This window comes from Ahaetulla prasina, chromosome 14 (genome assembly GCF_028640845.1).
Source record: "Ahaetulla prasina isolate Xishuangbanna chromosome 14, ASM2864084v1, whole genome shotgun sequence".
In the NCBI taxonomy this organism is placed as follows: Eukaryota; Metazoa; Chordata; class Lepidosauria; order Squamata; family Colubridae; genus Ahaetulla; species Ahaetulla prasina.
Genome location: NC_080552.1, coordinates 6,012,601 through 6,026,895, shown reverse-complemented (window position 1 = coordinate 6,026,895; position 14,295 = coordinate 6,012,601). Strand labels below are relative to the sequence as shown.

Below are 14,295 nucleotides of genomic sequence, written 5' to 3'. Positions count from 1 at the left end.
TTTATTCATGAAGATCAATGTGAGTTTTTATCTAAAGAAAAATTACAAGATAATATTAGAAATATATTGAATATTGGATATATTGGATATTTGGATCAACATAATGAAAAGTAAACTGCACTGATTTTCTTAGGTGCAACTAACATCTTTGATTGTTTTAACTGAATTTTCTTCATTAGAGTTCTGGAAGGTATTTTTTGAAGATAATTTTATTAAGTACATAAGATTGATTTTTACCTCATAAAAAACCCAAATAATTGTTAATGGAGAATCAACAAAAAATAAAAATAAAAATGTGAGATTCAAAAAAGGAGAAGACAAAGATGTTTGCTGTCTCCACACTTGTGCACTTTAGTTATTCAGGTAACAGAACAAATTTGTAATTGTATTTGTCAATGACCTAGCTATAGTGTTTGGAGGATCCATTAGAGACATTAACAGGAAAATTAAATGATTTGATTTGTTAGTAAATTTTAAGATTGATAATTGGAAGATGAAGATATTAACAATATAAAAATAGAATATCAAATAGAACTGTTGGAAGAATGATTTTAAGATTGAGAAAAAAGTAAAGTATTTGGGCATTATTAAATAGCTTTTTTTTCAGCCTTCCATCCTTTATAAGGTAGGTAAAATGAGGACCCAGATTGTTGGGGGCAATAAGTTGACTTTGTATATAATATACAAATGGATGAAGACTATTGCTTGACATAGTGTAAGCTGCCCTGAGTCTTCGGAGAAGGGCGGGATATAAATGCAAATAAAAAACAAAACAAAAAAACCATTTTATGAGGTTTACAAGCCATACTGAGAAATATGGAATAGATGTAAATTCAGGCTATGCTCAAAAATACATTTCTATTGTTTCTAATTGCATCCACCAGCAAGAGAAACAAAAGACAAAGACAAATGGTTAACACACTAGAATCATTGCAGAATCACCAAAGGGAACTATAAAATTAAGTCAAGATAGAAACTAGTGGCAGGATATAGTTATCAATGGTTTTTCCATTTACAGTTATTAGAAAGATTTAAAATGGATTAAAAGACTTATGGTATGAAGCAAAGTAAGACAGAATTTGAAGTGCAATTTCATACATATTAGGAACATGTGATTACTAAAATATATGAACTTTTATTGAAATTTAAAATGAAACAACAGGTTAAAATGTATGACAAAATGGGCTAAGAATTTTGGTTATAATATACAGATGGCTCAATTGGAAAATGTGGTCATTTACATTTTGATATTAAAGATAATTTTTATAAAATGATATATTGTTGGTACATGATGCCAGAGAAATCTAGAATGTACTTCAAGTATGAAGCTGGTGGATGCAATTAGAAATAGTCATGGAAAATTATTTCAGTCTATGATTATTGCAACAAGACTATTGTATGCACACATATGGAAAGATTTGACATTACCCACTATGGAGGGTTGGTGAAATTGACAAAACTTGCTGAGGTGGCTAAACTGACTGATTTGAGAAAGGTCATTATTGACATTCACTAGTCTAAAATGGCATAGAAATTTTTTTGATGTTGTGGAAACTCAGGCTATCACATTCAGCCATTTTATAATTTATTTCAAGTATGTATTAATTGCCCTTTTATTAACCAAGGATGGGAGTTAAACATGGAGAGCAAACCCAGCCATCCTACATAAAACTCCATAATTTAACTTAGTCCAATCATCCTAATTGATTGTAATATCCATTCTCTTTTGCCAGAAATATCAGTTTTCATTTTCTGAGACATAGGAATATTTTGTCTCTAATAATTCTGCCAATACTATGAACAATTAGATAATGTTATAACAGAATACACGTATATACAATTTCATCGGAGAACAAAATATTGTTATGGTACTTAGACCTACAGGATGAGCAAGGCTTGGATGCAGATCGGAAATGGCTACAATATTTTGTGACGAAACGGAATACGCCATTCTTTTTACCTGAAATTGGAGAAAGATAAGTCAGAATGTACTTTTAAAAACGGATGTCAATTATTTATATTATTTAATGTATTTAAGTATTCCTAAAGCTCTTGTTTTTAGGAACAGTTCTTGACACTGATAGATATTAAGATTTAGATATATGGAACTGCATGGGCGGAGGAAAAAAACACAATTCAGGCTCCCAATAAACGGATTTATAGTTTTATTTATCCATCTTGTAAAGTCATGAATTGTTTTAACCATGGGTTGTTGAAGAAGACGTAGTGATCTAGTCCATGACTTACTTCATATGGAATTAGCATATTGACATGATATGTTGTGATTTGTACGTGATGTATGGCTTTACATAATAATTGAAGCAAACTAATTTACATGGATCAAACAAGACTTAGTCTGACATATATCTGAACCAAATCCGTCACACAAACCATAGTTTACCCGTCACATTCATGTGAAGTTCAGACAATACATTGTGCCAAGGGCAAATGACTTAGTACAACTGTCGCTGTCAAAAAATAGGAAAATGCGTGGCGTACATTTGAAACGTATTTTTAAATGCCGTTATGCTTGCGCTTCGAAGGAGAAATCTTTTGGGGATTGAGGTAAATTCCACACAGGAACAAAACCCTTTCAATTATATTGATTTAATTTTATTTTTTGTTGCAAGTTTTATTGCCACGCTTTACAGTTTGAAGTTTCGTACTGTTGTGTTTTGGTTGGCATAAACAGGATATACATATGGGTATGCCAATGGCCAGAAAGTTGCTTGTTTATTGCAGTTTGGGAAGTTTTTAAATTCTATTTGTAGGCTACTCAGAACCTTTTAAAAACTGATCAGTATAGAAAAAAACACCCCAGCATAATAAAAAAAAGAGGCATCCTTGTCAGGCACAATTGTGGGGCTTTATGAGGAAACTATTTCTATATAATTCTCTCCGTAAATATTTTTACCATTACTATGTATGAGTTATGGTATAACCTAGCTCAAATAGAGTAAATGTAAAATGGCCAGTATGGCAAGTGCGTGTGGGGCAGCTCTGTATTTTATTTTACTTTCTTTAATTCAGCCCCCCCCAAAAGTGTAAGGACTAGAGGACCCAGAATCCCCAGCCTGCATGCCGAAGGAGAGCTGGGAATTTGGGGAGAATTGTCTCCCCATTTTCATTTGGCTGAAAAGGAGGCCACAAGCCACCACTGGCCTCAGGTGTTCTTGAGAACCGCCATGGTTTGGGGGCAGGAGGGCGAGTGACGCCAATACCCGCTCACAAAACACGGACGCATTTGTCCAATTCCCAGAGTTAGAAAAACAGAAAAAGGCTTGTTTATCTTTGCAGTCCAAACGCAGCTGATGGAGAAATATGGGGGTGTGTGAATAACGTGCGTAAAGAAGACATTGTTTTATTTTTTTTTAAACAGTTCCTTTAAAAAGCCAAGGAACGCGCGAACCGACAAGCCGCCCTCACAGCGCCAGTCTCCTCAGCACAACCGGCAAAAGGCGGGAAAAAAAGACCAGGCGTGCCTCTCCGTGCGCAGGCGCGGCAGGCCGAAGCACCGCGCAGGCGCGCCTTCTTTTTGCTCCCGGACTTTTTTTAAGTGCCCCGCGGGCAGTTGCGACGACGCCCCCTGCCGGTTGCGGTGTTTAGAATGGCTCAGCCTTTGCTGGAATACGATTCCTTGTCGTTGCTTGCTCTCGAGAGATTCGAATTCAGAACTTTTGTGGAAGGAATTTCGGTGGGTTCGCACAAGCGTGCCAAACCCTAAACGTGGGACAACGTATTGTGCTCCCACTAAGGGTACAAGTGCGACCCTCTTCGGGTTGCAAAAAATTGGATAGATAACAGTGGTAATAACTAACGTTGAGAGCAGCCGTGGCTTCAGCAGAGCAGAGCTGGAAGGGACTTTGGAGGTCTTCTAGTCCATCCCTCTGCTCAAGCAGGAGACCCTCTACCATTTTAGACAACAAGTGGCTGTCCAGGTTTAAAAGAGATGCTCAGATTGCAATTTGGTTTCCCAGCACAGAATAGAATGAATGAATTCACTCCTTTGAATACAGCAAAATACCTTATGCCACCAGACTTGAAATCCTGGGTTTAGAAAATTTAGAACTCCGCCGCCTTTGACAGGACCTGAGTTTAACTCATAGAATCATCTATTACAATGTCCTTCCTGTTGAAGACTACTTCAGCTTCAATCGCAACAATACAAGAGCAAACAATAGATTTAAACTTAATATAAACCGCTCCAATCTTGACTGCAGAAAATATGATTTCAGTAACAGAGTTGTTAATGCTTGGAATACACTACACTACCAGTGTGGGTTCCAGACAGATGAACTGTATTCAAGAATTGGTCTGACATCCATTGTTTCTTGTCTTGCCTTCTGGTCCTTTGGAAAATAAATCGACTCCCCTCCTCTTTGTGGCAGCCTCTAAAATATTGGAATACTTTAATAGAATAGAATAGAATAGAATAGAATTTTATTGGCCAAGTGTGATTGGACACACAAGGAATTTGTCTTGGTGCATATGCTCTCAGTGTACATAAAAGAAAAGATACGTTCATCAAGGTACAACATTTACAACACAATTGATGATCAATATATCAATATCATGTCCCCCCTGATTCTTCTTTTCTGTAGACTAGCCAAACCCAATTTCTGCAGCCGTTCTTCATATGTTTTAGTCTCCAGGCCTTTGATCATCAGTCGCTCTTCTCTGAACTCCCAAAGTCTCAACATCTTTTTTGTAGTGTGGTGACCAAAAATTGTATCCCAGGTGTGATCTTACTAGGCTTTATAAAGCGGTACTAAATATTTTACGTGATTTTGATTCTATGCCTCTGTTTATACATCCAAGCTCCTGGCTTTTCAATCTGTCCATAAACGTTGTGACCAAGATGGGGGTAACATAGTTTTTCCTCTGCCTTTGAACTGCTTTTAGTGGCTGGGGTTTTCCACTCAGATTGGTACATAGTTTAGTGCAGTGGTGAAATTCGAATTTTTTTACTACCGATTCTGTGGGCGTGGCTTGGTGAGTGTGGTATGGCTTGGTGGGCGTGGCTTGGGCATGGCAGGGGAAGGATACTGCAAAATCTCCATTCCCACCCCATTCCAGGGGAAGGATACTGCAAAAATCACAATTCCCTCCTCACTCCTGGGAGAATGATATTGCAAAATCTTCATTCCCACCCCACTCTGGGGCCAGCCAGAGGTGGTATTTGCCAATATTTTAGAGGCTGCCACAAAGAGGAGGGGGGTCCACTACCAGTTCTCCAGAACCTGTCAGAACCTGCTGGATTTCACCCCTGGATTCGTGCAGTATTTCTCAACTTTGGCCACTTTAAGATGGGTGGACTTTAACTCACAGCATGCACCCCACCCAGCTTTGGAAAGAGGCAATGACAAACCACACCTGGAAAAAAAAAACCAAAAAAATTGGAAATGAAGTGTGTTCTATAAGCATTGTTGATTACATTGAAAAAGTAGCCTAAAACGAATGCTTGTTTTACTGCCTTAATTAGATTAGAATAGGGGGAGTTAGAACAATTAATCAGTGGAATGAGTTGCCTTCAGAATTTGTGGGTGCTCAAACACTGGAGGCTTTTAAGAAGAGACTGGACAGCTACCTGTCTGAAATGGTATTGGGTCTCTAATGCTTGAGCAAGGGCTTGGACTAGAAGACCTCCGAGGTCCCTGCCAATTCTGTTATCCATTGTACACCAAGTCTAATGTTTTCATATAATTTATTGAAAAGTAGCAAGAGGTCAGGGGTGAAATGCTCCCGGTTCTGACCGGATCTGGCGATCTGGTAGCGATCGTGGCCAGTGGTTCAGCGATCCGGTAGCAATGGCGGAGCAAAGCTCTGCCCACCCACCCAGGTGTCATTACTTCCTGGTTTTAACCAGGAAATAATGTGGTTTTTTACCTTCTGCGTATGCGCAGAAGGTTTTGCGCATGCGCAGGTCTGCGCGCACATGTGATGCGTGCGCAAGAGTGACATGTGCACTTCCGAAGTGGTAAGGAAGGTAAGTAGATTTCACCCCTGCAAGAGGTCCTTGTTGTTGGGACTCCTTAAACTTTGCCCACCTTCAGATCAAGCTGAAGACAACGTTATAAATGATTCAGTGTAATCTTAACAAATTTGAAGCAAACACAATCAGGAGCAACAATCGAGAAAATAAAGACTACTTGGTTGTGCATTAAATGGATTATTTTTCATTGCTGCATCAGGAGTCATTCTCTGAGCATTATTGTAAGTTCTGCTGTGTTCCATGGCTATTACCCCTTAGTAAATCTCTTGTAGGACATTTAGTGACAGGTGTATTGGAAAATGTTGAGAACCAGGTTCAAATTGCTTAGCAAGGTTATTACTGTGAGGGAAATCCCTCTTCCGAAACCTCTAAGAAAGTTGCAAAATTTTATCAATGGCTATAATTGTTAGAGGCCATCCAATTCCTCCTCCTTATTATGAATTGCTAATTGTTAACTGTTTTAGAGTGTTCTCATAATTTTTATTATTCTTTTTTTATTCATTATATTGCTAGTCCTTTTCTTGTGTATGGTCTGAGATGGAGAAAATGAAATGATTTGATTTGGATGTAGTTTTTACAATTTTTTTATTGATTTCTACTTAAACACAGTGCAGTAATAAGATTTTGAAAACAGCATACTTTTTAGCTAAAGAAGCACTCGAAGACTTGTTCTATTAAACTATTTTAAGACAACATGTACTCTGGACAAGAAAAGCTGTTGAATAATTAAGCACTTTTCTTAACAATAAAATAAAATTCTGTATAAAAACCGCTAAGTGCTTGGTTGAGAGACTACCAAGCAATCCTAGGACTGTTGGAGGTTAACAGAATAATAGAATAACAGAGCTGGAAGGGACCTTGGAGGTCTTCTAGTCCAACCCCTTGCTCAAGCAAGATACCCTATACCATTTCAGACAAATGGTTATCCAACCTCTTCTTAAAAACTTCCAGTGTTAGAGCATTCACAACTTCTGGAGGCAAGCAGTTCCACTGATTAATGGTTCTAACTGTCAGGAAATTTCTCCTTGGTTCTAGATTGCTTCTCTCTTTGATTAGCTCCCATCCATTGCTTCTTTTCCTGCCTTCTGGTGCTTTGGAGAACAGCTTGAACCCCTCCTCTCTGTGACAGCCCCTCAGATATTGGAAGACTGCTATCATGTCACCTGTCAGGGTTCCAAGTAACACCGCCAACAAAAAAAGACTCTGAGGCTTGAAGTTCTTCAACGTTCCATTTTATGAGCGATGTCATATTGGCACATCTGGGGAAACCCGAATCTGAAATCTTCCAGGTTTCCCCCACCCAAAGGAAAGTCCAGGTTCCTTCCCCTGCACTCACAAGTCCATCACATGGCCCAATCAAAGCACCATCCCAACTGGAGATGCCTCCCAGTCACATCCTTTCAGGTGCAGGGCAAGATGGCCTTGACTCTCTGAGAAAGGAATGTTATTCTGACTACATATTACCCTGCCCTGGCTCCGTACAATCCCCCCTCCCAGTTTCCCACAGTAGTAAATGTGGCAGGCCTGAAGAATCAACGCAAAAGATGGCTTCCAGGCCTGACATTAGTCCTTCTTTTCATTAAACTAGACATATCTAATTCCGGCAACCGTTCTTTATAAGTTGCACTAGGTTAGACAAGTTATACTGGGAAGTAGAAAAAAAACCATGGAGTAAAAGTAAGGCATGATAAAAAGTTTGCAACGATCGAAGTGTGTATCATCATCGTCTTCATCTTCCTTCATTCCAAGCAGATACCCCCAACTGTAACCCTTCCTCATACGAGGGTTCCTTAACCTCTGATCATTTTAGGTGGCTATACATGTAGATACCTAAGTGGTGTGGAACAGGGGTGAAATCTACTTACTGGTTCGGAAGTGCACGTGCTGCGTGTGCCTGCTCACTTTGCTTGCTCGCGCCCATGTGTCACATGCACGCTCAAAACCTTCTGCGCATGCGCAGAAGGTAAAAAACACCTGGTTAAAACCAGGAAGTAATGACACCTGGGTGGGTGGGCGGAGCTTCGCACCGCCATCGCTACTGGATCGCCGAACCAGCGGCCACAATCACTACCGGATCACACGATCCGGTCCGAACCGGGAGCATTTCACCTCTGGTGTGGGGGTCTAGAGGTGGGGCTCATGCCCCCCAGTCAGGAGGCTGTGAGTTTGATCCTAGGTAGAGGCAGATATTTCTCTCTCTGGGCACAATGAGAATTTATCTGCTGAATAAAATTTCGCATTGGCAACAGGAAGGGCGTCCGGCCAGTAAACGCTCTGCTCTATTCAGTAGCCCAGACTCCACCCTGCAAGGGTGATTAAAAGAAGAAGAAGAAGATGATACCTAAACTCTTCTAAAGTGCAATGACCAAAAACAGCACACAGTGGTCAAAAGCAAGCAGAATTGTTAAGTTACATTGTTCCTTCAAGTTCTGTATGCAACGATGCCAAAAGCTTTGAATTTTGGGTCTGCGCAGAAGGAAAAAGGAAGAAAGAACGCAACGGCTCCAAACTGTGTAATGCGGAAACATTTTAGTGCTTCGTTTGAAAAAAAAAAAAACCCAACAACTCTATATATTGCTTTACTCTGAAAATCTGTTTTCCCTCATCCGTAGCAGAGCTACACAAGCCCATTTACTTCTAGAGTTCTCTTCCAACCAGATAGCAAAAACAGACTGGAAGATGATGCTATCTGGCCTTGGAAATCTCTTCCAATTAGAGCAAATTTTCATCTTTTGTCGGAAGAGTCCATACAAGGGAGATTCAAGTTTCCTGCATTTGTTTTCAACTCACCGCCTCCATTCAAACAAGAAGCAGAAGAGAAGAAAAGGCACGGATCAAATTACTGGCATATGACATTCTTCCGGATGTGTTTTTTTTTTCTTTTTCTGTCTATTACCTAGTTTTGGCTGCATCTAGTGTATAGTTTTCATGGTTTGTTTTTTTTTTGTTTCCTGACACTAACATGGATTGAATTATCATGAAAAAGCTTATTCAAAAAGAGGAGGCAGAGGTAAAAAGAAAGGATGAATCATATGGTTATCTGAATCGGGGTCTCCAACCTTGGCAACTTTAAGCCTGGTGGACTTCAACCCCCAGAATCCCCCAGCCAGCAAAGCTGGCTGGGGAATTCTGGGAGTTGAAGTCCACCAGGTTTAAAGTTGCCAAGGTTGAAGACCCCTGATCTGAATAACTTTTTTCTTTCCCTCTGGGGGAAAAAAAAATCAAGCACAGATCTGTTGGATTGGTGTTCATCTACAAGTAGTACAGAAATGGGTTTTTTTTTGTCTAGATCAAGTTTCAGAATGCTTTGCCAGGGATTATACACCCAAATAAGGGGCGTGCATAAGAGCACAAAAGTGCCTACCGTTCCTGTCCTATTGTTCTCTTCATTATATCAAATTAATATAGTTATTGCATATTTTTTTACTTATATATATATATTTCTTCAAGATATGTTGTTTTATCTATGACAATTGTTTGTGTATACTGTTGTGACAAAAAGAAATAAAAAAAAAAAATCAGGCAGCGATCGGAATCCAGGAGTGATGGAGCATCACTGCCTAAATTCATTTATCCGTCTGATTTAAATTCCACCTTCCCATGGGGGAAAAAAATGGTGGATTGGAGATGGCTTCATCTAAATTGCAGCCAAGGACTACAGTGGGATGAAGAACCATCAAGTAGACAAGGAAAGGAGAAGACCTGAGATAACTTACTCCAGATAGTTGCTCCTCGTGAGGAGATTGCAAGACAGCAATCTCTGGAAGGTTTTATGTTCTGGAAAATAAGGAAATAACTATCTTGCGGTTTAACAGATTAACAGAGTTGTAAGGGACCTTGTAGGTCATCTAGCCCAACCCCCCGCTCAAACAGGAGACCCTACACCATTTCTGACAGATGGCAGTCCAATCTCTTCTTGAAAGCCTCCAGTGATGAAGCTCCCACAACTTCCAAAGGCGATGTCTGGTCCATTGGTTGATTGCTCTCACTGTCAGAAAATTTCTCCTTATTTCCAGGTTGAATCTCTCCTTGGTCAGTTTCCATCCATTATTCCTTGTCTGGCCTTCGGGTGCTTTGGAAAACAGCTTGACCCCCTTCCTCCTCTCTGAGGCAGCCCCTCAAATATTGGGAGACTGCTATCCTGTTGTCCCCTGGTCCTTCTCTTCACTAGACTAGCCAGGCCCAGTTAACCGTTATGCATATGTTTTAGCTTCCAGTCCCCTAATCATCCTGGTTGCTCTTCTCTGCACTCTTTGTAGAGTCTCAACATCTTTTTTATAGTGTGGTGACCAAAACTGGGTGCAGTACTCTAGGTGTGGTCTTACTAAGGCTTTATAGAGAGGTATTAGTACCTCACTTGATCTTGATTGTATCCCTCTGTTAATGCAATTTAGGATTGCATCGGCTTTTTTGGCTGTCGCCGCACACTGCTGGCTCATATTATTATCATATTATTTGGTCAGCATCTTTCATTAAATTCACACATTTCCTTTTCTAATCACTTTTGTGGATCACATTCATCTTTGAATCCAGTCTGTTATCAATCCCGGCTTGCTGGAAGTTCCGGAATTGGAAGAGACCGGTGGTAAGAAGGAGCAAGGAATAGAAATGGGTTTTCAAATACATTTTGGCACCTTTTTTTTAAAAAAAAAATTGCTTTGTTCCACAGCGTGCAGGGGAAAAAGGACATTTCCCCCTCTGATCAGCATGCAGGTCTGTTGCTTCTGGAATTGTGAATTTATTCATAAAGATAATTCATCAGTGCTCCAGAAATTTGAGAACAGGGTGAGGGTTTGGCTGATATGTGTTTGTTTTTTTGCTTGGATTGCTTCGTACTGTGGGCCTTCCGCATGCCTTTTACCTTCTTGCTGTTCCATCTGGTAGGGCTTTCCATCCATTTCTTTATGATGCTCAGTGTTAAAAGTTTCATTTTAGGTTTTTTTTTTCCTATAGATTTCCTGCCCACCTCCCCCATCTTCCCTTTCGAGAAGGTGGGAGGGGAGGGAATTCAATACAGTGGAAAAGAAGACCAGGCATATCATTGCATTTGACAGGCAGTGGAGTTTCAAGCTGGGAAACTTTTTGGGATTGAAAAGGCCCTTCATTTCCTGGCTCCCTTTCAGAAGGGTGGGCGGGGGGGCGGATCGGGCGGGGGGGGGAGTGTAATAGTCAGTCCAGCGGCTTTGATCAGGAGACCGTTTGGGGGCACGGGGCTAGGATGGGTAGGGAAAGAGAAGACCCTGTTTCAGCCTGCATTAAATGGAGAATTTAATCATTGGCAGCAACCATCCGTCCCGTCTCTCAGGCCAAGCAGAGTGCCTGCAGAGTCGGGTGGGAAATTCCTTTTCTTGGATGGATTTCTTTAGATTTCTATCTGTCTTCCAGTTATAAAAAGAAAGCAAAACGGAGGAACATTGGGATCAAGGGAACGTCTACGTTTTAATGGGAAAAGAGCTTTTTAGCAGGTCTTAAAGGAAGGTACCTGGAAACATACACCCCGCACCACTTTTGCTTAAATGTCTGAAATACAGTGAGGGTTCCAGGCAGGTGAGCAGTAATCAGGTATAGGTCTGGCAAAGGTTTTATTTATTTATTTATTTATTTATTTATTTATTTATTTATTTATTTATTTATTTATTTTGTCACAACAGTATATATAAGCATAAGCATGAAAGTAATTATTAATATAGAAGCATATATATAAGTATGTAATAACTATATTAATTGGATATAATGAAAGGAAACAATAGGACAGGAACGGTAGGCACGCTGGTGCTCTTATGCACGCCCCTTACGGACCTCTTAGGAATGGGGTGAGGTCAATAGTAGACAGTTTTTAGTTAAAGCTTTGGGGATTTTGAGAAGAGACCACAGAGTCAGGTAGTGTGTTCCAAGTATTAATAACTCTGTTACAGAAGTCATATTTTCTGCAAGCAAGATTGGAGCGGTTTATATTAAGTTTAAATCTATTGTTTGCTCTTGTATTGTTGCGATTGAAGCTGAATTAGTCTTCAACAGGAAGGACATTGCAATAGATGATTCTGTGTGTTAAACACAGGTCCTGTCGGAGGCGGCGGAGTTCTAAGTTTTCTAAACTCAAGATTTCAAGTCTGGTGGCATAAGGTATTTTGTTGTATTCTTGTAAATACTCCCTTTCTTGTAAATACTCCCCTCTGCAAACCTTTCTTCTAGCCCTTCTCATTAGGGCTTCAGAATTCCTCATCTGAGAACACTAACCTCCTTAAAATGAGAGGCGGCCGGACATCTTCCTTCCTGGGACTCCGGGCGGTGGCAGGAGCACCCATCACAACTTGCAAGTGACAATCGTTCAATGAAGGCATTCATTCAAAGTCCTCTCCATGTGGTGGAAAGTTTATCTTCCCCATGAGGGAAGGGCTGCATTACAAAGGGCAAAGAGACAGCAAATCATGGGAAATGAGGAAGAGGCTCAAACTGGCTCTTCCTTAGTATTTCCCAGGATTTTCCCTTCCAAGCCATCAAGGGTTTCCCATGAATCCAAGGAACTCTTCTTCAGTTTTCTAGGCTGGCCAGGTTCCCCCCAAGTGGGAATTCCTTCCTTCCCCCACCCGGTTTTGAAGCATGAACACCCACTGCCCATGTTGCAGAAGCATCCTTACCCCTGGAATAGAAGATGTGCCTCCATCAGACACATGAAGATGTTTCTCCAATTCTCCCTGCTGGTCATCCGGTTCCTGTGCCTCATCAGTCCTGACCAAAAGAAGAAGGTGACATTCAAAGAACATCCATCTAGCTGAGCCTTTCCTTTCTCAGCCTGGCCAGTCAGCCTGCCCATCTTTTTGCCCGAAGCCCCTTCTGGACAGGAAGCCATTTTGTGGAGAGGCTCTTACAGACTCTGCAGTCCCACAATGTTGTCCCACCATGCCTGGGGTTTAAGAAGAAGTGGGTGGTACCTTTCAGGAGGCACAGGAAGGTCTTCAATGTTGCTTTTCAGACAACAGAAAAGGTGTTTTTCCAGATGTTCTGTGAAGAAAAATAGACATGAGTCAGTCAGAAGAATTGAGAAGCATGATTTCCCTCTCTGCCAGGGGTAAAAGGCTCCCGGTTCGGAGCAGATCGCCCAATCTGGTGGTTCAGAGAACTGGTAGCAAAAATTCCTGCCCCACCCAGCAGAGTTTTTTTTTTTTTTACTTTTAAAAGCATTTTTCTTCTTGCTTTTAAAAGTAAAAAAAAAGCCTCTGATCATCGCGCGGCTCAACTGGGATCGTCAGAACCCTTTAAAAACATTTTTTTCCCTCTGGCGATCCCAGCTGAGTTGCCTGATCATCAGAACCCTTTAAAAGTATGTTTTCTACAAGCTCTTCGGCGGAAGAGGTTGTAGAAAAAATGTTTTTAAAGGGTTCTGGCGATCAGGCAACTCCGCTGGGATCGTCCAAACCTTTTAAAAACTTTTTTTCCTCTGCCGATCCCAGCGGAGTTGCCTGATCATCACAGGCTTTTAAAAGCATTTTTTTTTTGAAAAAATGCTTTTAATAGTAAAAAAAAAAAAAAAAGTTGGCCACACCCATCAAGTCACATTACCCCACCACCACCAAGCCACGCCCACAGAACCGGTAGTAACAAATTTTACATTTCATCCCTGCCCTCTACTGCCAGTTTCTTGGCGGCTGAGATGGCCACACTTACTCTGAAAAGCCTTCTAACAGCCATGACCAACGAGTTGCTTGCACTTTCACTGCACGAAGGGAGAATGGGCAGCTGTGCACTGGCTAGTGGCTTTTCAGGGCAAATGACAACCTCGTTCCCTCGGCAACCAGGTAAACAATGGCCATTTTCTATACCTACACAAGGAGGGCAGCTCACTTGGGACTAGGAGTGGCCAGTGGCTGGCTCCTTTGGTGGCCTTTTGGCCTCTGCATTTCATGGTGAGAAGTTGTCTGTTCATGAACAACGGAGAAGCACCTTAATTGTGTCACAAAGCACAGAGAGAATCATGACATCCAAGGGCGGGAAGCGATTTTAGATCAACTCCCTGCCCAAGGAAGGGCTCCTCCTACCATCTCAGACAGATGGTTGCCCAATTTTTTCTTGAAAATCTCAACAATGGAGCACAATCGAATCTTGGAAACAAACTGTTCCACTGCTTAATGGTTGTTACCAGTGGTGGGATTCAAATAATTTAACAACCAGTTTCTGCCCTGATGACCAGCTAGATAGGCGTGGCTCAGTGGACATGTGACCATGTGGGCATGGCCAACTCAACATCACTCTCATCGATGGGCGCTTCGCCTTAGCTGTTACAAGGTAGCAAGGGTTAACCAGAG

At 41.0% G+C, this 14,295-nt stretch overlaps 1 protein-coding gene across 1 annotated transcript in view; it reads right to left on the bottom strand.

The window, feature by feature from the left end:
* MEIOB (meiosis specific with OB-fold) overlaps positions 1-12,974 on the bottom strand; it is a 43,676-nt gene extending 30,702 nt beyond the window's left edge. Inside the window, exons 1-3 of the mRNA XM_058157462.1 lie at positions 12,925-12,974; positions 12,631-12,721; positions 1,883-1,960 (exon numbers count right to left, since the gene is read on the bottom strand). Coding sequence (XP_058013445.1) covers positions 1,883-1,951 — 69 coding nt within the window. The 5' untranslated portion in view covers positions 1,952-1,960; positions 12,631-12,721; positions 12,925-12,974. The remainder of the gene's footprint in view (positions 1-1,882; positions 1,961-12,630; positions 12,722-12,924) is intronic.
* Positions 12,975-14,295: the final 1,321 nt, after the last annotated feature.